The 25,498-nt window shown below is 47.2% G+C and overlaps 1 protein-coding gene across 1 annotated transcript; it reads left to right on the top strand.

Moving 5' to 3' along the window:
- Positions 1-863: 863 nt before the first annotated feature.
- On the top strand, positions 864-24,689 carry LOC129716473 (pancreatic secretory granule membrane major glycoprotein GP2-like). Its single transcript, XM_055666338.1, has 6 exons — positions 864-3,606; positions 4,971-5,047; positions 7,085-7,261; positions 17,589-17,730; positions 20,190-20,266; positions 24,589-24,689. The coding sequence occupies exons 1-6, from the start codon at positions 3,563-3,565 to the stop codon at positions 24,687-24,689; spliced, it is 618 nt and encodes a 205-aa protein (XP_055522313.1). The 5' UTR covers positions 864-3,562.
- Positions 24,690-25,498: the final 809 nt, after the last annotated feature.

Raw genomic sequence — 25,498 nt, 5'->3', positions numbered from 1 at the left:
GGGATCTTATAGAAACTTACAAAATTCTTAAGGGGTTGGACAGGCTAGATGCAGGAAGATTGTTCCCGATGTTGGGGAAGTCCAGGACAAGGGGTCACAGCTTAAGGATAAGGGAGAAATCTTTTAGGACCGAGATGAGAAAAACATTTTTCACACAGAGAGTGGTGAATCTGTGGAATTCTCTGCCACAGAAGGTAGTTGAGGCCAGTTCATTGGCTATATTTAAGAGGGAGTTAGATGTGGCGCTTGTGGCTAAAGGGATCAGAGGGTATGGAGAGAAGGCAGGTACAGGATACTGAGTTGGATGATCAGCCATGATCATATTGAATGGCGGTGCAGGCTCGAAGGGCTGAATGGCCTCTACTCCTGCACCTGTTGTCTATGTTTCTATGTTTTTAACTCTTTGGCCCAATCATATAATGGTACATAACATAGTACTTATGCCCCTGTCCCACTTGAACGGAAACCTTTGGTGACCTTGCGCCTCACCCAAGGTTTCCGTGAGGTCCCCGGAGGTTTTGGTCACTCTCCCTAATGGTCGAAAGTGGTTTCCGCATAGTCGAGCTTCTTCTATGTTCCTTCGATTATTTCAACAAAATCAAAACTGATCTCGACTAAAAATACGTTGCCTTTTTAAAAGTGGGTATTTTTTTGTCAAAGCCAGTTGCGATGCTAGTTGAAGGTGGCCATGGGAGGTTGAAGGTATAGAAGGTACGACCTCCCAGGTGGAAAAAAACTGGATGAAAATAAAGGTTAATATTTACATAAGCATGTGACCTCTGTCACTCCTGGGCGAGCTCAATCATAGTTGCAAAGTTATTTTAAGCGGAGGAAAGTTGTAGAAGTGATGGCTCCCAAAAGGCAGACTCGCAGGGGTAGGGCACAACCCTCCAAAAAGCCTGCCATGCATATGTTGCACACCCAGGAGGAGCAGTGGCAGAATGACATTCCACAGGAGGAGGTAGCCCTGCATGACACAAGCGAAACATAGACATAGAAACATAGAAAATAGGTGCAGTAGGCCATTCGGCCCTTCGAGCCTGCACCGCCATTCAATATGATCATGGCTGATCATCCAACTCAGTATCCTGTACCTGCCTTCTCTCCATACCCCCTGATCCCTTTAGCCACAAGGGCCACATGTAACACCCTCTTAAATATAGACAATGGACTGGCCTCAACTACTTTCTGTGGCAGAGAATTCCACAGATTGACCTCTCTCTGTGTGAAAGGGCTGCTGCTGACAGCAGTAGATGTACGTTTAGTAACATCCACCTAACTTGTTCCTTCCCTGCTATCATGGTTCAGAATGATTTAAAAAAATACCTGGGAGGCTTTTATTGTAAGAAAAAAAAACATTCATGACATCATTTTATCTCGTGATCAACTGAGCTGTAACCAGTCGACGCTGGTCATTGTTGGTTTTTAGTTTGGTTGTATGAGGTTGAAGGGGGTATTGTTCAATAGCGGACCGATTTAACGAAGACAGTTCTCAAATTAGTCGAAGGAGGTTGCTGTCGGTCAACAAAATAGAGAGAATACAGAGGAGATTTACTAGAATGTTGCCTGGGTTTCAGCACCTAAGTTACAGAGAAAGGTTGAACAAGTTAGGTCTTTATTCTTTGGAGCGCAGAAGGTTAAGGGGGGGGACTTGATAGAGGTCTTTAAAATAATGAGAGGGATAGACAGAGTTGACGTGGATAAGCTTTTCCCATTGAGAGTAGGGAAGATTCAAATAAGAGGACATGACTTGAGAATTAAGGGACAGAAGTTTAGGGGTAACATGAGGGGGAACTTCTTTACTCAGAGAGTGGTAGCGGTGTGGAATGAGCTTCCAGTGGAAGTGGTGGAGGCAGGTTTGATTTTATCATTTAAAAATAAATTGGATAGGTATATGGACGGGAAAGGAATGGAGGGTTATGGTCTGAATGCAGGTAGATGGGACGAGGGGAAAATAAGTGTTCGGCATGGACTTGAAGGGCCGAGATGGCCTGTTTTCCATGCTGTAATTGTTATATGGTTATAGGTCGAGGGAGGTTTTCTTCATAGTCGTGGAAGGTTTTCAACGTATGCGTGGGAGGTGGTAGGCGGTTGCAGGTCACCTCAAACTTGATCTTTTTTGAGTGGGGCGCAAGGTCACCAGAGGTTTCCGTTCAGGTTTCCTAAGTGGGACACGGGCATTGGGAGGAACTCTTCCATTAAGGAAAGAAACATTATCATTAGATAGAAAAACATATTTCGTGAGGCCACTCTTCTGGACCAATCACAAGTACCAGCAGGAAGGTACTGCAACATAATTGGGATGTAACGTTTCCCCCAACCAATCCCAGTCATGCCTTTAGCATCAGGGCACAGCTCCATCTGCAGAATCCCAGACATATTGGCAACTTGCAGGCCATGTGAACAGAAACCTCTCTGTAACCCCTTCCCATGCTTCGGAAACTCCCTGGAGCCATTTATGTCACATGGTTCTGCAACTCCTTGCAAATTATGTCAAGCAGGTTTCACAGACCTTTTCACAGACATCTTCCATTTTCCCCAAGTACCCGAACCCTACATATTCACAGTGGGTCTAGTGTAGCAGGAACATGTTTGCCAGTGTGGGCAGGTTATAGAAACATAGAAAATGGGTGCAGGAGGAGGCCATTCAGCCTTTCAAGCCAGCACCGCCATTCAATGTGATCATGGCTGATCGTCTCCTATCAATAACCCGTGCCTGCCTTCTCCCCATATCCCTTGACTCCACTAGCCCCTTGAGCTCTATCTAACTCTCTCTTAAATCCATCTAGTGACATGGCTTCCACTGCCCTCTGTGGCAGGGAATTCCATAAATTCACAACTCTCTGGGTGAAAACGTTTTTTCTCACCTCAGTCTTAAATGACCTCCCCTTTATTCTAAGACTGTGGCCCCTGGTTCTGGACTCGCCCAACATTGGGAACAATTTTCCTGCATCTAGCTTGTCCAGTCCAGTTATAATTTTATATGTTTCTATAAGATCCCCCTCATCCTTATAAACTCCAGTGAAGCCTAGTCTTTTCAATCTGTCCTCATATGACAGTCCCGCCATCCCAGGGATCAATCTCGTGAACCTATGCTGCACTGCCTCAATCACAAGGATGTCCTTCCTCAAATTAGGAGACCAAAACTGTACACAATACTCCAGATGTGGACCTATTGCAGGCATTTGCGATTAATGCAGATGGTCAAAAAGCTGGAATGAAATATGATGTGGCAATACCAAACATAAACCCAAACCTTGATGTGGTGGTTGAAGGCTACATTTTAGTGCTCCGTATCACTGACTCTAAATCGGAGGTTGGTGATGCTCCTGGGGTGGTGGGTGTGGCTGGAGGAACCAGTCTGAGTGAACGTTGCTCTCTTTTACTTTAACACTGATCATCATCCTGTCCCTCAGCTGCAGTTTCCACAGCCACCACAGCCTCCACAGACTCCACAGACTCCGCAGACTCCGCAGCCAGTGATCCGTGTAAAATCCACACTGTCCTGGATCAGCACTGGAGGAACTCGGATTGTAATGGAACTTTGTGCAGTGGCCGATGGATGGATGATAGAAATCTGGAGGAAGGGTGGTACAGATTCAGCAGGTAAGCTGATTGCACACTAGTAAGTGAGGGTGAATGTGACGCAGTTAGTGCTGATGCTTGCAACTCCGAGGAACCCAATTCGATACTGACATCGGGTGATGTCTGTGTGGGATTTGCATGGTCTGTCCTGGGTGGGGTTCCCCCTGGTGCTCCAGCATCCAAAATATGTGCTGGTAACTGGCAAAAGATTCAAAAGAAGCAAAGTTCTGAATGATCTGAATGGTGGCCGATTAGGAAAAGGGGAGATGCAACAAGACCTGGGTGTCATGGTACACCAGTCATTGAAAGTAGGCCTGCAGGTGCAGCAGGCAGTGAAGAAAGTGAATGGTATGTTAGCATTCATGGCAAAAGGATTTGAGTATAGGAGCAAGGAGGTTCTACTGCAGTTGTACAGGGTCTTGGTGAGACCACACCTGGAGTATTGTGTACAGTTTTGGTCTCCTAATCTGAGGAAAGACATTCTGGCCATAGAGGAAGTACAGAGAAGGTTCACCAGACTGATTCCTGGGATGTCAGGACTTTCATATGAAGAAAGACTGGATAGACTCGGCTTGTACTCGCTAGAATTTAGAAGATTGAGGGGGGATCTTATAGAAACTTACGAAATTCTTAAGGGGTTGGACAGGCTAGATGCAGGAAGATTGTTCCCGATGTTGGGGAAGTCCAGAACAAGGGGTCACAGTTTAAGGATAAGGGGGAAATCTTTTAGGACCGAGATGAGAAAAACGTTTTTCACACAGAGAGTGGTGAATCTGTGGAATTCTCTGCTACAGAAGATAGTTGAGACCAGTTCATTGGCTATATTTAAGAGGGAGTTAGACGTGGCCCTTGTGGCTCAAGGGATCAGGGGGTATGGAGAGAAGGCAGGGATGGGATACTGAGTTGGATGATCAGCCATGATCATATTGAATGGCGGTGCAGGCTCGAAGGGCCGAATGGCCTCTACTCCTGCACCTATTTTCTATGTTTCTATGTTTCTAAAAGAATCAAAGCAAGGTTCACGGTCAAGTGAGGGAATACGTTGCAGTGCTACAGGGAAAATAGGAAAAGGGGCAGCGTACTGAAGGGTTCACTTTCCTGAAGGCTAGTATGATCATGATGGGCAGAATGGCAACCTACTGTTATATATTAAGTAACTGAAAGAGAATAAGGCATGTTAGGTTGATAGTGTCAGCCCTCATTGTGGAACAGAGAGTGGAACACAGGGAAAGGAAACTCACATTCTGGAGGAAGGGAAAAGAAACTTTGAGAAGGGCAAAAATGTGTTTCCTGGCACTAGACCAATGTTGCACAGTGTGATGGTATTGACCTCAGTCGCTACTCTTTCACTCAGTCGGGGACTGACTCTCTGCTTGTTGTTTCAGTTACGACAATGTGACGATTCCTGAGAGTGTGGTTCCATACTATCGCTGCTCTGGGTGGAGTCCAGGCTGGTTAAATGGTAGGTGTACAAGTTTGTACAACTGATGCACTGTGTTGCTTTAGCAAAGGTCAGAGTGATGATCCAGATCTCTACAGCACCACAGATATAATAGAACATTAACAAATACAATGAATTAATAACCGCAACATGTGGTAACTGTAAGAGTGCAAACACCAAAGTCTCCAGTACAACCAAAGTGACGGTCGATGGAACATCATGGTTGCTGAGGCTAGTGTTGTGCAGTGTTCAAGAGCCTGATAGTTGCTAGGGAGAAGCTGTTCTTGAACCTGGAGGTCGAGGTTTTCAGGCTCCTGTACCTTCTTCCCCATGGTAACAGCAAAATGAGAGTGTGGTCAGGGTGTGGCCTCATCAACACACTTAGAAACATAGAAAATAGGTGCAGGAGTAGGCTATTCGGCCCTTTGAGCCTGCACCGCCATTCAATATGATCATCCAACTCGGTATCCTGTACCTGCTTTCTCTCCATACTCCCTGATCCCTTTAGCCACAAGGGCCACATCTAACTCCCTCTTAAATATAGCCAATGAACTGGCCTCAACTACATTTTGTGGCAGAGAATTCCAGAGATTCATCACTCTCTGTGTAAAAAATGTTTTTCTCATCTCAGTCCCAAAAGATTTCCCCTTTATCCTTAAACTGCGACCCCTTGTTCTGGACTTCCCCAATATCGGGAACAATCTTCCTGCATCTAGCCTGCCCAACCCCTTACGAATTTTGTAAGTTTCTATAGGATCCCCCCTCAATCTTCTAAATTCGAGCGAGTACAAGTCGACTCTATCCAGTCTTTCTTCATATGAAAGTGCTGCCATCCCAGGAATCAGTCTGGTGAACTCTTCTCTGTACTCCCTCTATGGCAAGAATGTCCTTCCTCAGATTAGGAGACCAAAATTGTACGCAATACACCAGGTGTGGTCTCACCAAGACCCTGTACAACTGCAGTAGAACCTCCCTGCTCCTATACTCAAATCCTTTTGCTATGAATGCTAACATACCATTCGCTTTCTTCACTGCCTGCTGCACCTGCATGCCTACTTTCAATGACTGGTGTACAATGACACCCAGGTCTCGTTGCATCTCCCCTTTTCCTAATCGGCCACCATTCAGATAATAGTCTACTTTCCTGTTTTTGTCACCAAAGTGGATAACCTCTCATTTATCCACATTATACTGCATCTGCCACACATTTGCCCACTCACCCAGCCTATCCAAGTCGTAGTTCATAGTTATAACAAGACATCTCTGTTTTAAGTTAATCAAATTAACTTTTTGCAAAACTTGATTTTGTTTAAATATTCTGATTGTATTTTAATAGTTTTGTATATTTTCAATGTTTGTGTCTCTAAATATGTGTGAAAGTTGAAGACTTTGTGACGTTTGATGGCCAGTCAGCCTGAAGCTGAGGCAGATCAGGGGTGGGCAATGTGTGGCCATACAGGAGCCCAGTGACCCACAGGATATCAGGGAGCAGCTGCTGCTGTGGGGAGTGTGGGTGGCGAGGGTGAGGGCAGCAGCTCACTGCTGACTGACACTGAGAATGACTGGGTTATGATCACTGTGTTACACTGGCTCCAGATTCACATTCCCTGCCGCACTGAGGGACCGGTTACATTTTAATATAGATAAATGTGAGGTTATCCACTTTGGCGGCAAAAACAAGGGGGCAGATTATTATCTCAATGGGGTTAGGTTAGGTAAGGGGGAGGTACAACGATACACCGTCTTAGAATAAAGGGGAGGTCATTTAAGACTGAGGTGAGAAAAAACTTTTTCACCCAGAGAGTTGTGAATTTATGGAATTCCCTGCCACAGAGGGCAGTGGAGGCCAAATCACTGGATGGATTTAAGAGAGAGTTAGATAGAGCTCTAGGGGCTAGTGGAGTCAAGGGATATGGGGAGAAGACAGGCACGGGTTATTGATAGGGGACGATCAGCCATGATCACAATGAATGGCGGTGCTGGCTCGAAGGGCCGAATGGCCTCCTCCTGCACCTATGTTTCTATGTTTCTATGTAATGCCTATAAACCTCATTGCAGGTTCCCATCCCAGTGGAGACGGGGAGGTGACCAGGACAGTCTGTTTCCACCCGGTTAATCGCTACGGCAATGATGACACCTGCCTCACGCATCAGGAGATCAAAATCAAAAACTGTGGTGATTATTTTGTGTATTTTCTGAAGCCGACATCTGGGAATTACAGTGTGTATTGTGCAGGTATGTTGCTCTTCATGTTGATAAAGTGTGGGTGGGGGTGGGGCTTGTGGGGGGGGGGGGGGGGGGGGGGGGGGGGAGGAGAGGGAGAGGGGGGGGGGGGGGGGGGTGAATTCTGGGATGTCCCAAGCCATCGGCCCACACACAGGGCTGAATGTTGCTGTCTGTGGTCAGTGCTCCCCTCCCTCACATCTCCCTCTCCCACAGTCTGATCAAGCTGTTGAGTCTGGACCTCACCTTCCTGGAGTGACCTGTGACCTATGACTCCCACCCCCACTCCCTGTCCCCTTCCCTATGACTGACGTGTGACCCGTCCACAGTCGGGGTCATAGAAACATAGGAACATAGAAATTAGGTGCAGGAGGAGGCCATTCGGCCCTTCGAGCCAGCACCGCCATTCATTGTGTTTAAGAGGGAACTGCAGATGCTGGAGACTCGAAGGTTACACAAAACAACGTTTCGGGCCGAAACCCTTCATTGTGATCATGGCTGATCGTCCCCTATCAATAACCCCTATCAATAACCCGTGCCTGCCTTCTCCCCATATCCCTTGACTCCACTAGCCCCTAGAGCTCTATCTAACTCTCTCTTAAATCCATCAAGTAACTTGGCCTCCACAGCCCTCTGTGGCAGGGAATTCCACAAATTCACAACTCTCTGGGTGAAACAGTTTTTTCTCACCTCAGTCTTAAATGACCTCCCCTTGATTCTAAGACGGTGGCCCCTGGTTCTGGACTCGCCCAACATTGGGAACATTTTTCCTGCATCTAGCTTGTCCAGTCCTTTTATAATTTAATATGTTTCTATAAGATCCCCCTCATCCTTCTAAACTCCAGTGAATACCAGCCTAGTCTTTTCAATCTTTCCTCATATGACAGTCCCGCCATCCCAGGGATCAATCTCGTGAACCTACGCTGCACTGCCTCAATCACAAGGATGTCCTTCCTCAAATTAGGAGACCAAAACTGTACGCAATACTCCAGGTGTGGTCTCACCAGACCCCTATACAACTGCAGAAGAATCTCTCTACTCCTATACTGAAATCCTCTTGTTATGAACGCCACCATTCGATTAGCTTTCTTCACTGCCTGCTGTACCTGCACGTCAACTTTCAGTGACCGGTGTACAAGGACACCCAGTTCTCGCTGCACCTGGGTCGCATACTCCAACTAAAATACCTGGACCAATGCCCTGTCCACTCCCACCCCCGGTACTGTTGCTCACCCCGCAGGTGAACTGCTTCTGTCTGTCATGGTCACCCCTCCCCCCACCCACCTTACTGTTGCCACCCCCCCCACACACACATAGTGAACTGCCGGTGTCTGCCATGGTCAACCCTCCCCTGGCCCCACAATGAACAGCACAGCCCACACACATACACTGTGGCTGAGGGTGACCACTGAAGCTGGGCAGGATGTCCCATGCAGAGAACCTGGCTCGTATCCAACCTGCCCCCACCGCCTGACCACGGATCACCAATCTTAGCCCCTTACCCCTGCATCCTGATTTGTCACAGCCCCTTGGGCTGGCGGCTCCTTTCATTGTTCCATTGTGAGTACGTGTTCCCCCAGGACAGAGCGGCCCCACGCCCCCCTCCCGGCTATCAACCCCCTCATCCATCCCCCTGTCCTTCCCACTCATAGAAACATAGAAAATAGGTGCAGGAATAGGCCATTCGGCCCTTCGAGCCTGCACCGCCATTCAACATGATCATGGCTGATCATCCAACTAACTATCCTGTACCTGCCTTCTCTCCATACTCCCTGATCCCTTTAGCCCCAAAACATCTAACTCCCTCTTAAATACAGCCAATGAACTGGCCTCAACTACCTTCTGTGGCAGAGAATAGTAAGATTAAACGAGAACTTACCAGTTTGAAGTTTGATCTGTATTTTATGAGGAGGAACGTTGAGGGAATACATGAAGAAGCCCGCCCACAGCGCATGCGTGTCATCCTTCAAAGCAGTGGTGTGAGGTCACAGATACCCTATATTGACCTAAAATAGCAAGATTACAAAGAGATACCAGCTCCAGATTTGACCCTATGAGGGTGGGAGCGGAGGGCATGTATTCCCTCAACGTTCCTCCTCATAAAATACAGATCAAACTTCAAACTGGTAAGTTCTCGTTTAATCTTACTATTTTACTTCGGAGTCACGTGAGGGACTCCATGAAGATTTCAAAGCTCTGTGACCTCACGCCCTGGAAATCCGAGTCCATGCTTCACAACTGCCTTGGTAGTTTGGGAGAAATTGTTAATGATTTCAAAAACCAGAAACTTAATGCAAATTGTATAACGTAACAATAAATCATATTTATTAAATCAAATCATAACCCTTATTCCTCAGGGATAAATTATAACACGGAACTTAAAAGTTTCCCCGAAAACGACTCTATACCACTAAGTGGTTTATTATAGAATCTTTGAAATGTCCTCTCCGACGACCATCCTGCCGTCCTGAGGATTTGGTCCATGGAGACCTCAAGGCGTTTTGCTGCGGATGTAGCTGCCGCCCTGGTGGAGTGAGATTTAAAAATATTAGTGTCCACTCCTGCCTTGTTTAAACCATATTTAATCCATCTAGAAATGGTCTGAGTAGACACCCTATTATAAGGTTTCCTATAGCTGATTAACAGCCCCATTTCTTTGCCTCTAACGGCCTTAGTCCGTTCAATATACAATAAAATATGTGTCATTACACAGAGACGTTCGTCCTGAGGGTAAGCCAGAAATTCAAGGACTTGTCCTGCTGATCCTGGTCTGTTCTGTTTAACCAACTCCTGTATAACAAAGACCAACCGTCCTGCCATCTTAGAGAAACTATCCAGTCTCAACTTTTGCAGTGACTGGACCCTCTGTGCTGTAACCAACGCCATCAGCATAACCATTTTCCGAGTTAACATGTCCATCGTCAATGCTGTGGCCGGCGACCAAGTTCTAAGCAAGTTGAGGACCACTCCTGCATCCCAGATCTGGGTATACCTAGGTTTAGGAGGTCTGGTGTTAAAGATTCCTCTCAACAATTTTATTACCAGTGGATGAGACCCCACTGACAGGTGATCTGATCCTTGCCACAAAAAGGTAGATAAAGCACTTTTCGCACTATTAATAGTGCTATAACCAAGTCCTTCGTAGTGCAGACTAGTGAGGAACTCTAGCACTGCCGGCACATTCTTATCCCTGTGGTCCAGATGATTATAACAACAGTAATTAATCCATTTTTTAATGTGACATAAGTATTGTTTCTGAGTTGACTTTCTTTGGGCTGCAGTAATCATATCCACCGTTCTACTGGATAGCCCCATGTCTCGTAGAGGTTCCTTCAAAGTCTACAAGCCAACAAATTAATATTTTTATAACACGGATGGCTATCGTAGGTTACTGGATGCACCAGCAACTTATTACTATGTTTCAAGTGCATACATGGTTCCAAAACCATATCCTGTATCACCGAGAACCATGGTTGAGTAGGCCAATCAGGTACTATGAGAATCCCAGATGCCGAATCCTGTTGAATTTTCCTTAGTACCCGATTGATGAGGCAGAAAGGAGGAAATGCATATATGAACCATTTCCCCCAGTGCAGAGAAAAAGCGTCTGTAGCTTCTGCCCCAGGATCTGGTTCCCATGATACATACCTTGATAACTGGTGGTTTAACCTGGATGCAAAAAGATCAATATCCGGTCTTCCATACTTTTCTATGATTACCCCGAAGACCTTTTTATTCAACATCCATTCTGTATTTTCATTAAATTTTCGTGACCTGGCGTCCGCCACTGAATTTAGTACCCCTGGTAGGTACGTAGCCGATAACCAAATATCTCTTTGGATACACCATTGCCAAATTAAATTAGCCAACTTGTCACAAGATATTGATATATTTCCACCCATATGATTTATATATGCCACCACCGTGGTATTGTCTATCTGCAACCTAACATGCTGCTGGCTCATTCCTGAGCAAAAAGACTTAAGCCCATGAAATGCACTCAGCATTTCCAAATAATTTATACCCATGGTGTTTAGTAGGTTAGCTTCTTGAATATTCCATCTCCCTCCACAGCTGGAGATGGTATCCGTAGCACCCCAACCAATTGCACTGGCATCTGTTTGTAATACCATAGACGGGTTATCAATAACTATTGGGTTGGAGCCATACTTAACATTGTGTTCCCACCATTGTAGTTCTTTTATAGCGTCAATTGTTAGCTCCATTGGCCTATCAAAATGGCCTCTATTCTTTTTAAGTGCTCTAATTTTGTCTCTCTGTAAGTTTTGGTAATGTAATGGTCCAAATTGTATGGCAGGAAAAGTAGCCACAATCTTCCCAATCATCCTGGCTACCCGTCTAATGGATGGCTTAACAGTATTAATAAGCTCTAAACAATCACTTTGTATTTCTGTGGCTTTCCCTAGAGGTAAAGTCACTAGCATATCAATTGAGTTAATGGTGAACCCCAGGTAATCCATATTAGTTGATGGTGTTAAATTGGACTTAATTGGATGGATAATGAACCCCAGGTGTTGAAACAATTGCTTGGTGGCCTCCACTGCCTGACATGCCAATTCATAAGTTTTCCCCACTATAAGGATATCATCCAAATATGCCATTACTCTATGATTTTGTTGTCGCAGCAGTGCCAAGGCTGGTTTTAGAATTTTTGTAAACAACCTGGGCGCAGACGTAAGTCCATTTGGCAAAGCCTTATACTGCCAAAGCTGTCCCATCCAATTAAATTTCAAAAACCTCCTGTGTCTATATCTAATGGGTATTGTATAATAAGCATCCTTAAGGTCAATACTTGCCATAAAATAGCCTTTAGACACTAAGTCTATAGCAGTGCTAAACGTATCCATTTTAAAATGAACATATTGCACAAAATCATTAAATGTTGACAAATCAATAATAACTCGACAACCTCCATCTTTCTTATTCCTAATGAATATGTTGGATACAAACTCCTGTTTTTCAGGTTTGGTTTGTTCAATGACTCCTTGATTAAATAACCTTTTTATTTCTATGTGAGCTTTTGCTTGTTCTAATTTAGTAAGTATATATTTCCTGACCGGTGTATGTTGTACTGGAGGGTTATGTTCATGTATAAACTCTATGAGATATCCCTTAATACTGCTAAGGATAAATCTGTCCTGAGTTATACTGCACCATGCTTGCAAATGAAATTGCAATACCCCTCCAACCTCCGTGCTCCCTACAACTTTCGGAGCCGCAGATTCACCTACCTCCATGGTTATCGGTGACAATTTATTTATTTTCTTGGTTTGGTGCGCTGATGTGGAGGCCCTTGCTGTTGGGTATACGATGGCTGCTGATGTACTGGCTTCCTCATTTTCCACTGCGGACGTCCCGGGCCAAACCCTAAAAAAGGACGCTGTTGCCGCTGTGGGCTCCTCTCTTTCCAATTCCTGGTGGTATTAAATTGGCCACCCTTTCTAGGACGCCCATAGGGTTGATACCTTCTACCTAGGTACCCCTTCGCTGCCCTTATCAGCCCCAAAGTCCTGGCCTCCTCATCCAACTCTTTGACCTGCTTAGACAAGTCTCCACCAAATAGAAGCGTTTGAGGTTTAATATCCCTCTCCTTGCACAAGACCGCGAATTTAGGGTCAAGTACCGGCTGAATAGCTCCCTTCCTTAAGTTATTCAATACAAACTGCACATTACACAGTAATGCTAATGCATCCTTTTGGTCGCTATTCATTTCCACATTCTCAAAGGAACGGGCCAGAGCTGTGAGCCCCGCTGTGAGACTCTTGAGGGCGCTTTGGACCTTAAGATCCTGATTTCTGATACCGCCCCCCACATGCTTCCAAATACACTTGTTAACACTGGCTACATGCAGCGCATTACAATTCTTAGGTGGTAAATGCCTAGCCAATACTTCAGCCATCGTATTAGCCTGCAACTGGTGTGTGGACATGTATTCGATACTTGCAGCCATCCTTTCCTCGAGCTCCTTGCCGGTCTGCTGCTGCTGAAAATAGTGTCCCACCATATCCAGTAAATTATGCTCCCTCCCTTCAATGGGAGAAGCCGAATCCACCTCTTGCTCCGATTGTGAGCTCATCAGACTTTCAATATCCCCCTCAGAGGAGTCTGAGATATCTTGCAGCCCTTTAAGGGAACCTGCTGTGGGGCTTACATAGTGCCCACTGTGGCTATCTTGCCTCTCATGGAGCCTGCCACTCAGGACTATTTCGTCCAGCAGCCGCTCCAGCCGACTTTCGCGCTCTCGGGCGCTGGTCGATCGCGGGTGCTTCCCGGGCCGCTCCAACCGACTTCCGTGCACTCGGGCACTAGTCGCTCGCGGTACCCGTTGCCGGTCCCCATGCCTTCCTGCACTGGTCGCTCCCGGCCGCTCCGTGCTATCCTGCCGCGCTTCCCGACCCCGGTACTCACAAGCACCTGTCGCCGGCGGCTGGACATCCATCCACTGATAGCGGCTTTCCAGCTCCGTAGGGCTGGCCGCTCCTGGCTGCTCCATATCCCGCAGCTGCTCATCAGTTCCCCTGAACTGGTAAGGACTGTCTCCACCACCCGAATTAAGGTGATGGGACTTTCGTTTTGCCTTCCCGCCCGGTCTAGCAATCGATGTAGCCGGCGCGGGGCTCAAGTCGGGCATCACAGGTTCCTCCATGGATAACACCTGTGGCAACGGCTGCTGCTGCTGCCGGTCCCTGGCTCCTTCCCGACTCATTTGCTGCTTCCTCACCGACTTTCTTGTAGGCACTCTGTCCATTCCTAAAACAAGTTAGCAATGCAGAGTCACTTACCTGCCGTTCGTCGGCTTTTATTCTCCCATTCACGGGGACGTCCTCCCCAGGTGCGACTCGTTCATGCGTTGTTTGCGATATGACACGCATGCGCTGTGGGCGGGCTTCTTCATGGAGTCCCTCACGTGACTCCGAAGTAAAATTCCACAGATTCACCACTCTCCGTGTGAAAAATGTTTTTCTCATCTCGGTCCTAAAAGATTTCCCCCTTATCCTTAAACTGTGACCCCTTGTTCTGGACTTCCCCAACATCGGGAACAGTCTTCCTGCGTCTAGCCTGTCAAACCCCTTAAGAATTTTGTAAGTTTCTATAAGATCCCCCCTCAATCTTCTAAATTCTAGCGAGTACAAGCCGAGTCTATCCAGTCTTTCTTCATATGAAAGTCCTGACATCCCAGGAATCAGTCTGGTGAACCATCTCTGCACTCCTTCTATGGCAAGAATGTCTTTCCTCAGATTGGGAGACGAAAACTGTACGCAATACTCCAGATGTGCTCTCACCAAGATCCTGTACAACTGCAGTAGAACCTCCCTGCTCCTATACTCAAATCCTCTTGCTATGATCCTTCCTTCTGTCGCACTGCCCCCCCCCCTCCCCTCCAGGCGCTGAACACCCCACGCAGACCTCCCCACCCCCCCTCCCAGCCGGCCATTTCATGCCATCACTGCCACCCCCACCCCCACCCAATCCCCCCTCTCCACTCGAGAAATTCCAACCCCTCCCAGTCGACCCACTGCCTCCCCACACCCCCTCCCACAATCACACACACTCCACTCCCCCCTCCCACTCTCCCACCCCCACCCCCTCACAGCCGCCACGATGGAGTGGGGAGAAGCAGGAATGACTGGGGTGGGAGACTTGAACATGGAGCACATTGGTGGGTTACAGAGCCTGTAACATTGGCCCACAAAATGAGCCAACCGGTTGATACCATTACTACTCTGATCCCATTCTCCCCACATTCCCATCAACTGCCCCCAAACTCCAGCATGAATCCAGACACTTGGGGCAATGCACAGTGGCCAAGGAAGAGGCAAACCAAACAGCTGGGGGAAGCAAGTGGTCACCAGATCGTGCAGCCTCCACATAGACAGCACTAGAAGCTGGGATAAGATCGGAGATCAGGAGCTGAGATCACTGTGTGAAGGCAGTCTCAACGCCTGGGTCACTGTGTGACAGTGGTCTCACCGGCTGGGTCACTGTGTGACAGTGGTCTCACTGGCTCGGTCACTGTGTGACAGCAGTCTCACTGGCTGGGTCACTGTGTGACAGTGGTCTCACCGGCTGGGTCACTGTGTGACAGTGGTCTCACCGGCTGGGTCACTGTGTGACAGTGGTCTCACCGGCTGGGTCACTGTGTGACAGTGGTCCCACCGGCTGGGTCACTGTGTGACAGTGGTCTCACTGGCTCGGTCACTGTGTGACAGCAGTCTCACTGGCTGGGTCACTGTGTGACAGTGGTCTCACCGGCTGGGTCACTGTGTGACAGTGGTCTCACCGGCTGGGTCACTGTGTGACAGTGGTCTCACCGGCTGGGTCACTGTGTGACAGTGGTCTCACCGGCTGGGTCACTGTGTGACAGTGGTCTCACCGACTGGGTCACTGTGTGACAGTGGTCTCACCGGCTGGGTCACTGTGTGACAGTGGTCTCACCGGCTGGGTCACTGTGTGACAGTGGTCTCACCGGCTGGGTCACTGTGTGACAGTGGTCTCACCGGCTGGGTCACTGTGTGACAGTGGTCTCACCGGCTGGGTCACTGTGTGACAGTGGCCTCACCGGCTGGGTCACTGTGTGACAGTGGCCTCACCGGCTGGGTCACTGTGTGACAGTGGTCTCACCGGCTGGGTCACTGTGTGACAGTGGTCTCACCGGCTGGGTCACTGTGTGACAGTGGCCTCACCGGCTGGGTCACTGTGTGACAGTGGCCTCACCGGCTGCGTCACTGTGTGACAGCAACAGTCTCACCGCCTGGGCCACTGTGTGACAGCAACAGTCTCACCGCCTGGGCCACTGTGTGACAGCAACAGTCTCACCGGCTGGGTCACTGTGTGACAGCAACAGTCTCACCGCCTGGGCCACTGTGTGACAGCAACAGTCTCACCGGCTGGGTCACTGTGTGACAGTGGCCTCACCGGCTGGGTCACCGTGTGACAGCAACAGTCTCACCGGCTGGGTCACTGTGTGACACCAGTCTCACCGGCTGTGACACAGCAACTAGTAGGAGGCACAGACCTGACTGTCGGGCAGCAGACTTATTTCATTGAAAGACATCAGGCTTCAAAAGTAGTTCATCCATTCCCCTGAGGGAAGAGGAGAAAAGGGAGGGGTTAGAAGTGGAGTGAAATGGAGGGGTGTTAGTAAATGATGAGAGTGGAGGAGAGACAGGGGGGTGCAGGAGAGGGATGGGTGGCAATGTTCAGGCATGAACATGATGACAGCACATATTAGACACAATGTGCTGGAGTAACTCAGCAATTCAAGCAGAGTTTCTGGAGAACATGGATTTGTGACATTTCTGGTGAGGATCTTTCTTCAAAAGGATCCTGGCCTGATGTGTCACCCACCCATGTTCAACAGAGATGCTACCTGACCTGCTGAGTTACTCCAGCACTTTGTGCTTTTTTTGTGAACCAACATCTGTAGTTCCTTGTATCTCAGACAACACATTATTAACAAACTGTTCTTGGAAACACTGTTCTTCAGTAACGGGTTGCTGGACTCCCCACATTACAACAGTAGCCAAACTCCTCGTGCAGTTCACTAACACTCTAGTGCAGCCAGTGAGTTTCACTGGTGATATATAAATACAAGATTTACTATATCATAGAAACGTAGAAACATATAGAAACATAGAAATTAGGTGCAGGAGTAGGCCATTCGGCCCTTCGAGCCTGCACCGCCATTCAATATGATCATGGCTGATCATCCAACTCAGTATCCCATACCTGCCTTCTCTCCATACCCCCTGATCCCTTTAGCCACAAGGGCCACATCTAACTCCCTCTTAAATATAGCCAATGAACTGGCCTCAACTATATCTGTGGCAGAGAATTCCACAGATTCACCACTCTCTGTGTTAAAAATGTTTTTCTCATCTTGGTCCTAAAAGATTTCCCCTTTATCCTTAAACTGTGACCCCTTGTTCTGGACTTCCCCAACATCGGGAACAATCTTCCTGCATCTAGCCTGTTCAACCCCTTAAGAATTTTTGAAGTTTCTATAAGATCCCCCCTCAATCTTCTAAATCCTAGCGTGTAAAAGCCGAGTCTATCCAGTCTTTCTTCATATGAAAGACATATCAGACCAATATATCTGCCACAGCAAGTTAGCAGATGGGAGAGAGCAATGGGGCAACGGTTTGAAATGGAACGCGTGTGAGGCTTTTATTTAATATGGTCTATCTGCGCTTGGAGAATAAAACTGAGGTTGGTCTGCTCCAAGAACAGTGGAAGTGCAGCTGGGTGTATCAGAGGCTGTGTGAAGGCAAGTGGACGTTACACTAACACTGACCTTCATCTTGTGTCCCACCCACAGACTCCATACACAGTGACCCATGTGTAAATCACACCGTCCTGGATCAGCCCTGGAGGAGCACGGATTGTTCCGACACTCAGTCCACAAATGGCGAAATGAAGTCTGATAAAAACCTTGCAAAAGGATGGTACAGATTCTACAGGTAATGTGAGGAAATTATTCCATCAAACTCGGTCAGTGAGGGAGGAGGAGGGGTGAGGACATAATGGAAGATCAGGTCGTCAGTTATCACAGAGGGGCAGTGAGTAAAAACTGGGATGTGTATCTCTCAAATTCTGGACCGTGAGAGACGAGGAGGATAGGGGCCGGGATTCAACGGGATATCAGGGCTCAAAATTAGCGGTTGCCTGGGTGCCATTGACCACCCGAAGTGCCGCCGGGCAACTTAAACACCGAGTCATTTTGCCCGGCTTGGCAATCAAATACTGGTTTAAACCGATAGACACAAAAAACTGGAGTAACTCCGCTTGTCAGGCAGTATCTCTGGAGAATAGGAACGTGACGTTTCGTGTCGGCGGCGGCGGCTGTATTGCGGGCAAAGATACTGGGTGAGTGGTGACAAAGGGTCGGTGCGAATGACAGGTCCCAAACAGCGGCAACAGCGGCCGTGACAGCGGCACCACCGCCTCCTTCTCCCGCCCCCCGCCCCCCTACCCGGCGGAAGGAGACCTCGCTCTCCCTCCATCCCTCCCTCTTCCCGGCCTTGGCGTGCGAGAGGGGTTGTTTTGAAAAGCGCCATTGGCAGATTTGCAAGCAGCGGTCGTTGTCGCCCTGATAACGGCTACTGCTTGCCAAACCGCCAATGGCGCTTTCAAAACAACTACTTTCGCACGCCGAGGCAGGGAGGAGGGAGAGGAGAGAGAGAGAGGGAGAGGGAGAGAGAGGGAGAGGGAGAGGAGAGAGGGAGAGAGGGAGGGAGAGGGAGAGAGAGAGAGAGAGGGAGAGAGAGGGAGAGAGAAAGGGAGAGGGAGTGAGAGAGAGAGAGACCTCCTTCCGCTGTCTGAAACTGCTGCACCAAAGACCCTATAGTAGCAATGTTACAAACATGTGATCTTTTAAAAAGAAGGTCTGCAATGTATCCCATCAGATAAAGCATAAAAATAAGTTTAATTTGACACCTAATTCACTTTCATTTCTCAAGTATTAAAAAAATTATGGCTATTTTCATGCTCGGAAATTAGCATCTTGTTCCCTATTGATTTTCTATGGACATAACAAAAAAACTGTGATCGTGGACAGTCAAAAGCCCATAACTTTCTTAAAAATTAAGAGAACTGAATTAAAATTTCTATTACCATAGATTGAACCATTCTGAAACAAATATAAAATAATCTTACTTGGATAACCTGAAATTAAAGCATATAATTAGTTAGTTACCCAATTGTAGATCTAAACATCTATCCATTTCTTAATAAATGATTAACATTTTTAAATAGCCTTTAGACCATTTTAAATAGTCCATATAATATTCACAAATAATTCACAATAAAACATGATTTTTAAATCTCATTGACATTAATTTATAGGCCCAATGGAAAGAATTTAGTGTTCAATTGCTGTAAATTAAAGTCCATTTAAATCAGCTTTCTCGTGGGATCCTGTGAACGCGCTGGTTTATAACGTTCACATTGCGGTGGATTTGTGCCCCAAATGCCCAGAAAAATACTGCGGGATATAATGGGGCCAAAATGAGCTACTCGCAACATTAAACTTTGTATAAAGGGATCTTAAGAAGCCCTTTTTAATGTAAAAAAAACAGCCTACCTCCTGTTGTCCCCTTATGAGATCCGGCTGGTTGCCGGCGGTCGGGGGTTTAGAGGTTAATTTTTAAACTACTATAACAACTATATATAGCCCTTAAAAGTAATAATAGCTAAAGCGACGGAATCTTCCAGCGATTTTTCGTTAATAATTAACTAGGCTGAACATCCTCGATTTGAACAGCCTAGGGGAAATCGCGTTTTAAACCCGCCCCCCTCTAAACGGTGCCAAAATCGCGCACACTGGCTGGGACAGATTTTCAGCGACGCTTCAGGTAGGCTTTGCAACATACTTACCTATAGCTATATGATCTTTGAGCTGCACCGCTCGGCCCCGCACCTTCCTGTCGGCTGGCGGAGGAGGGGAGGCGGCGGCACTTTGGCGTTGGACAGGGACGGCCAAGGCAGCGCGGTGATGTTGTCCGAGGAGTGCTGACCTTCCTTCCTCCCCACCTCCTCTGCCCCTCCCCCCCTCTCTCTCTCTCTCTCTCTCTCTTTTGTCTACCTTCGATTTTCCAGCATCTGCAGTTCCTTCTTGAATATAATATGTGAATGCTTCATTGAGCATAATTCCGACTGGTAACTACGCACTTTGTCCGAGCACATTATCGCAAACCGTCTTAAATGACCACCTAAACTGTCATTTGGGAACCTCAAAAGCTGTCAAGGTTGCCCTGCTGGCAACACGGACAAAAAGTTGAGTGAGAGCCCTGGAGATTATCTGGCAGTGGGTGATATTGAAATAGGACGGGTTGCGGACAGATTGTCCTCACTTCCTGGTCTCTCTCTCACTGAATAAAAGACCCCAGTTCAGGGGCTGACTCTCTGATTGTTGTTTCAGTTTTGGCGGATGGAGGATTCCGGAGACGACTGTTCCAGCGAATCACTGCTCTGGGAAGAACGCAGGCTGGTTAAACGGTAGGGTTAGAGTTTGCTACTTTGGTACTTAGCTTTTGTCAGGGAGGGTCAGACTGAAACACATTTGTACTCCCTGGCTTTTGACCATGCCTGAGGCTTTGCTTCTGTTTGTGGTGTTTTTGATGTTTCTTTATTTTACATGTCTTTTCCTACTATTTCTTTTGATTGTTATTTTTGGTGTGTATTAACTTTTTTGTCAATTATTAGTGATGTACAGCACTTTGTTGCAGCTGTGTTTGTTTTTAAAGTGCTCTATAAATAAAATTATTATTATTATTATTATTATGACTGTGATCACTTCAGAGGGTCCTCCACCTGGACAACGAACCCAAACTCCCTGAAGGTTTCTCCCCACAGTCTCTCAGCCCAGGATCTTCATGGAGTCAGGTGACAGAGCTCCAGCCCCCTGTTTCCCGGTATCGTGCTATTGATCGGTCGGCTGCTGTCCCCACTACAGACTAGACCTGGAGCAGTTTCAGCAGCTCCAATCATAGAAAACATAGAAAATAGGTGCAGGAGTAGGCCATTCGGCCCTTCAAGCCTGCACCGCCCAAATCAATATCCCATCCAATATCCCATACCTGCCTTCTCTCCATAACCCCTGATCCCTTTAGCCACAAGGGCCACATCTAATTCCCTCTAAAATATAGCCAATATCCTTCCATTCTCTGTTTAAGAAGGAACTGCAGATGCTGGAGAATCGAAGGTACACAAAAAAGCTGGAGAAACTCAGCGGGTGCAGCAGCATCTATGTCTGAAGAAGGGTTTCGGCCCGAAACGTTGCCTATTTCCTTTGCTCCATAGATGCTGCTGCACCCGCTCAGTTTCTCCAGCTTTTTTGTGTACCTTCCTTCCATTCTCTGCCTCTTCATGTTTTTGGCTTAACATAGAAACATAGAAAATAGGTGCAGGAGTAGGCCATTCGGCCCTTCAATGTGATCATGGCTGATCATCCAACTCAGTGTCCCGTACCTGCCTTCTCTCCATACCCCCCTGATCCCTTTAGCCACAAGGGCCACATCTAACTCCCTCTTAAATATAGCCAATGAAATGGCCTCAACTACCTTCTGTGGCAGAGAATTCCACAGATTCACCACTCTCTGTGTGAAAAATGTTTTTCTCATCTCTGTCCTAAAAGATTTCCCCCTTATCCTTAAACTGTGACCCCTTGTTCTGGACTTCCCCAACATCGGGAACAATCTTCCAGCATCTAGCCTGTCCAACCCTTACTAATTTTGTAAGTTTCTAGAAGATCCCCCCTCAATCTTCTAAATTCTAGCGAGTCTATCCAGTCTTTCTACATATTAAAGTCCTGACATCACAGGAATCAGTCTGGTGAACCTTCTCTGTACTCCCTCTATGGCAAGAATGTCTTTCCTCAGATTAGGAGACCAAAACTGTACACAATACTCCACGACTGACACTCCCAGTTCATAAATTAATCAGGTCACATTGAACGAGTCATACAATGCAGAAACAAATAATTTGTCCCAACTCCTCCATGCTGAACAAGATGCCAAAACAAAGCCAGTCCTATTTGGCCCATATCCCTTGAAATCTTTCCTATCCATGCACCTGCCTTAATGTATTTTAAATATTGTTGTGGTACCTGCCCCAATTCCATCTTCTGACAGCTCGTTCCATGTTTCACCACCCTGTGTGTTGAAACTGTTCCCCCTCCGGTTGCTATTAAATTTGAGGAAGAACATCCTTGTGATTGAGGCAGTGCAGCATAGGTTCACGAGATTGATCCGTGGGGTGGCGGGACTGTCATAGACGAAAGATTGAAAAGACTAGGCTTATATTCACTGGAGTTTAGAAGGATGAGGGGCAATCTAATAGAAACATATAAAATTATAAAAGGACTGGACAAGCTAGATGCAGGAAAAATATTCCAAATGTTGGGCGAGTCCAGAACCAGGGGCCACAGCCTTAGAATAAAGGGGAGGTCATTTAAGAGTGAGGTGGGAAAAAACATTTTCATCCAGAGAGTTGTGAATTTATGGAATTCCCTGCCACAGAGGGCAGTGGAGGCCAAGTCACTGGATGGATTTAAGAGAGAGTTAGATAGAGCTCTAGGGGCTAGTGGAGTCAAAGGATATGGGGAGAAGGCAGGCACGGGTTATTGATAGGGGACGATCAGCCACGATCACAATGAATGGCGGTGCTGGCTCGAAGGGCCGAATGGCCTCCTGCTGCACCTATTTTCTATGTTTCTATGTTTCTCTGACACCTCCGATCTACCCTTCTCCCTCTCCAATTGTAGATTAAACCTGACCATGTTATGGTCACTGCCTCCTAATAGCTCATTAACCTCGAGGTCCTTTATCAAATCATAGATGAGGCATGGTGGTCATCGTGGATGAGTTGGGTCGAAGGGCCTGCTTCTGTGCTGTACGATTGGGACTTATTACTCCATACATACATTGCTGTGCGCAATTCAATACCTTCCCAAACGATATATCAATGCCACGAATGTTTGCAAACTGCGTCAGTAAAACATGCGAGTGCTTGTTGCTCTGGACCCAGACACTCAGAATCAAGTTCTTGTAGAATCTTCCCTGTAGCCTTCAGCACTCAAAATGTTCACTGTTTTTGCAAGGCGGTGAAATGTCTCTGAATTTCACTGAAAAATAAAGGCTTTTGATATTTTTATCAGGTGGTCAGGCAGGGGTTTAGCTTCATTGACACAAACTAGACGTCCCACTTTTGATTTAATCTACACTTCATGCTGCCTCGAAGACGCAGCCTACACCATTAAAGACATAGAAACATAGAAATATAGAAAATATGTGCAGGAGTAGGCCATTCGGCCCTTCGAGCCTGCACCGCCATTCAATATGATCATGGCTGATCATGCAACTCAGTATCCTGTACCTGCTTTCTCTCCATACTCCCTGGTCCCTTTAACCACAAGGGCCACATCTAACTCCATCTTAAATATAGCCAATGAACTGGCCTCAACTACCTTCTGTGGCAGAGAATTCCACAGATTCATCCACTTTGTGTAAAAAATGTTTTTCTCATCTCAGTCCCAAAAGATTTCCCCTTTATCCTTAAACTGTGACCCCTTGTTCTGGACTTCCCCAACATCGGGAACAATCTTCCTGCATTTAGCCTGTCCAACCCCTTAAGAATTTTGTAAGTTTCTATAAGATCCCCCCTCAATCCTCTAAATTCTAGCGAGTACAAGCCGACTCTATCCAGTCTTTCTTCATATGAGTCCTGCCATCCCAGGAATCAGTCTGGTGAACCTTCTCTGTACTCCCTCTATGGCACGAATGTCTTTCCTCAGATTAGGAGACCAAAAGACATCCCACCTGGTCATTCTTCCACCTCCGTGCTCCCGATGGGAAGGCACAGACGCTTGTAAACGCCCATCACCAGACTTCTTTGTCTCTGTTATCAGGATTCTGCACAGTCCTTCCATAACCTTGGGAACTGTCTGATGCACCTCCACCCCATTGTGTACATTGAATTTTGTCTCTGGAACTAATGTGTTACAATGTCTTCACTCTGTATCTTCCCCTTTGGTCAACCTGTTGTGCATGAGTTTGAGTTGAATGTATTCTTTGATAGTTTTATCGTATCTGATTGGATGGCATGCAAAACAAATGACAATAATAAACCTAAGGGCCTGTCCCACCAGCATGCGACTCCATGCGGCAAGCACGACCTAAAGGGCCTGTCCCACCAGCATGCGACTCCATGCGGCAAGCACTACCTAAAGGGCCTGTCCCACGAGCATGCGACTCCATGTGGCACGCGACCTAATGTAGTCGCTTCAGCCGTACGGCCTCGCGGGGCCGGTCCCACTTCGATCGCCGGAGCCGTATGGAGTTGTGCGGAGCTGGTCCTGACATTGCGCCGGGCTCAAAAAAACTGACCGTGTTCAAAAATTCTGTGCGGCAACGGCCTGCCGGCCCGCAGCCGCCTCGACGCCGTACGTCGCGCACGAACTTCCCACGGACTTCGCTCGAACTTCATGTCACTCACTCGACCTCCGCGTGGCCCCCGCGGTTAGCGGTTCGACCGCGGTTAGGTCGTGCTTGCCGCATGCTGGTGGGACCGGCCCTTTAACCTAAATGAAAACAAATCGGGGGCAGGTCTTGTTAACCAAGGCTAATTAACTGACTAATTCACTCGTGTTTGGTTGTGGGAATGAAACTGGACCACCCAGAGAAAAACCACACGGTCTCAGACAGCCCACCAGGTCAGGACAGGACATAACCCGGGTGTCTGGTGCTGTTAGGCAGTGGCTGCACCAGCTGCACCACTGTGGGACCAGGTATATTTTACAATGATTATAAACCTCATTCCAGGTTCCCATCCAAGCGTAAACGAGGGGGAGGTGACCAGGACAGTATGTTTCAAAGAGGCTGCAAACCCCGCGAATGAAACCGCCAGGATTGCAAAAATGTAAACACCGCAAATGCAAACCCCGGGAGTGGAAACGCCGGGTGCAGCATCAAACTGGACATCCAGGTTAAAAACTGCAGCAGTTACTTTGTATACCAGTTGAAGCCAACACCCAGTGACCAGGCTGTGTATTGTACAGGTACGTGGCTGTTACATATTGACAAGAGATGTGAGGGGTTGTGTGGAAACTCTGGGCTGTCCTGAGTCACTAATACAACAGATCCCAGCGCCAGTCAGTGATCACTTTACTCAGTTCCCCCGCACCTATTCTGAAATAAGCTGTCCAATGTAATGCTCTGTACCTAGTTGTCGGTGTTTTTGTTTGTGACAGTGAGCAAATGCTCAAAGCTTGGACTCTTTAATTTGAATGAGGTTGGATTTTATCTACACAAGTACAGACCCTTCTGCACACATCTGTACTGGCCGTGATGTTCATTTGAAATATATCCTTCCATTCTCTGCCTCTTTGTGTTTTTGGCTTAACATAGAAACATAGAAACATAGAAACATAGAAAATAGGTGCAGGAGTAGGCCATTCGGCCCTTCGAGCCTGCACCGCTATTCAATATGATCATGGCTGATCATCCAACTCAGTATCCTGTACCTGCCTTCTATCCATACCCCCTGATCCCTTTAGCCACAAGGGCCACATCTAACTCCCTCTTAAATATAGCCAATGAACTGGCCTCCACTACCTTCTGTGGCAGATAATTCCACAGATTCACTACTCTCTGTGTAAAAAATGTTTTTCTCATCTCAGTCCTAAATGATTTCCCCCTTATCCTTGAACTGTGACCCCTTGTTCTGGACTTC

Source organism: Leucoraja erinacea, unplaced genomic scaffold (genome assembly GCF_028641065.1).
Source record: "Leucoraja erinacea ecotype New England unplaced genomic scaffold, Leri_hhj_1 Leri_242S, whole genome shotgun sequence".
Taxonomy (NCBI): Eukaryota; Metazoa; Chordata; class Chondrichthyes; order Rajiformes; family Rajidae; genus Leucoraja; species Leucoraja erinaceus.
Note: the sequence above shows the minus strand (reverse complement) of the source record. Positions and strands in the feature narration are given on the sequence as shown.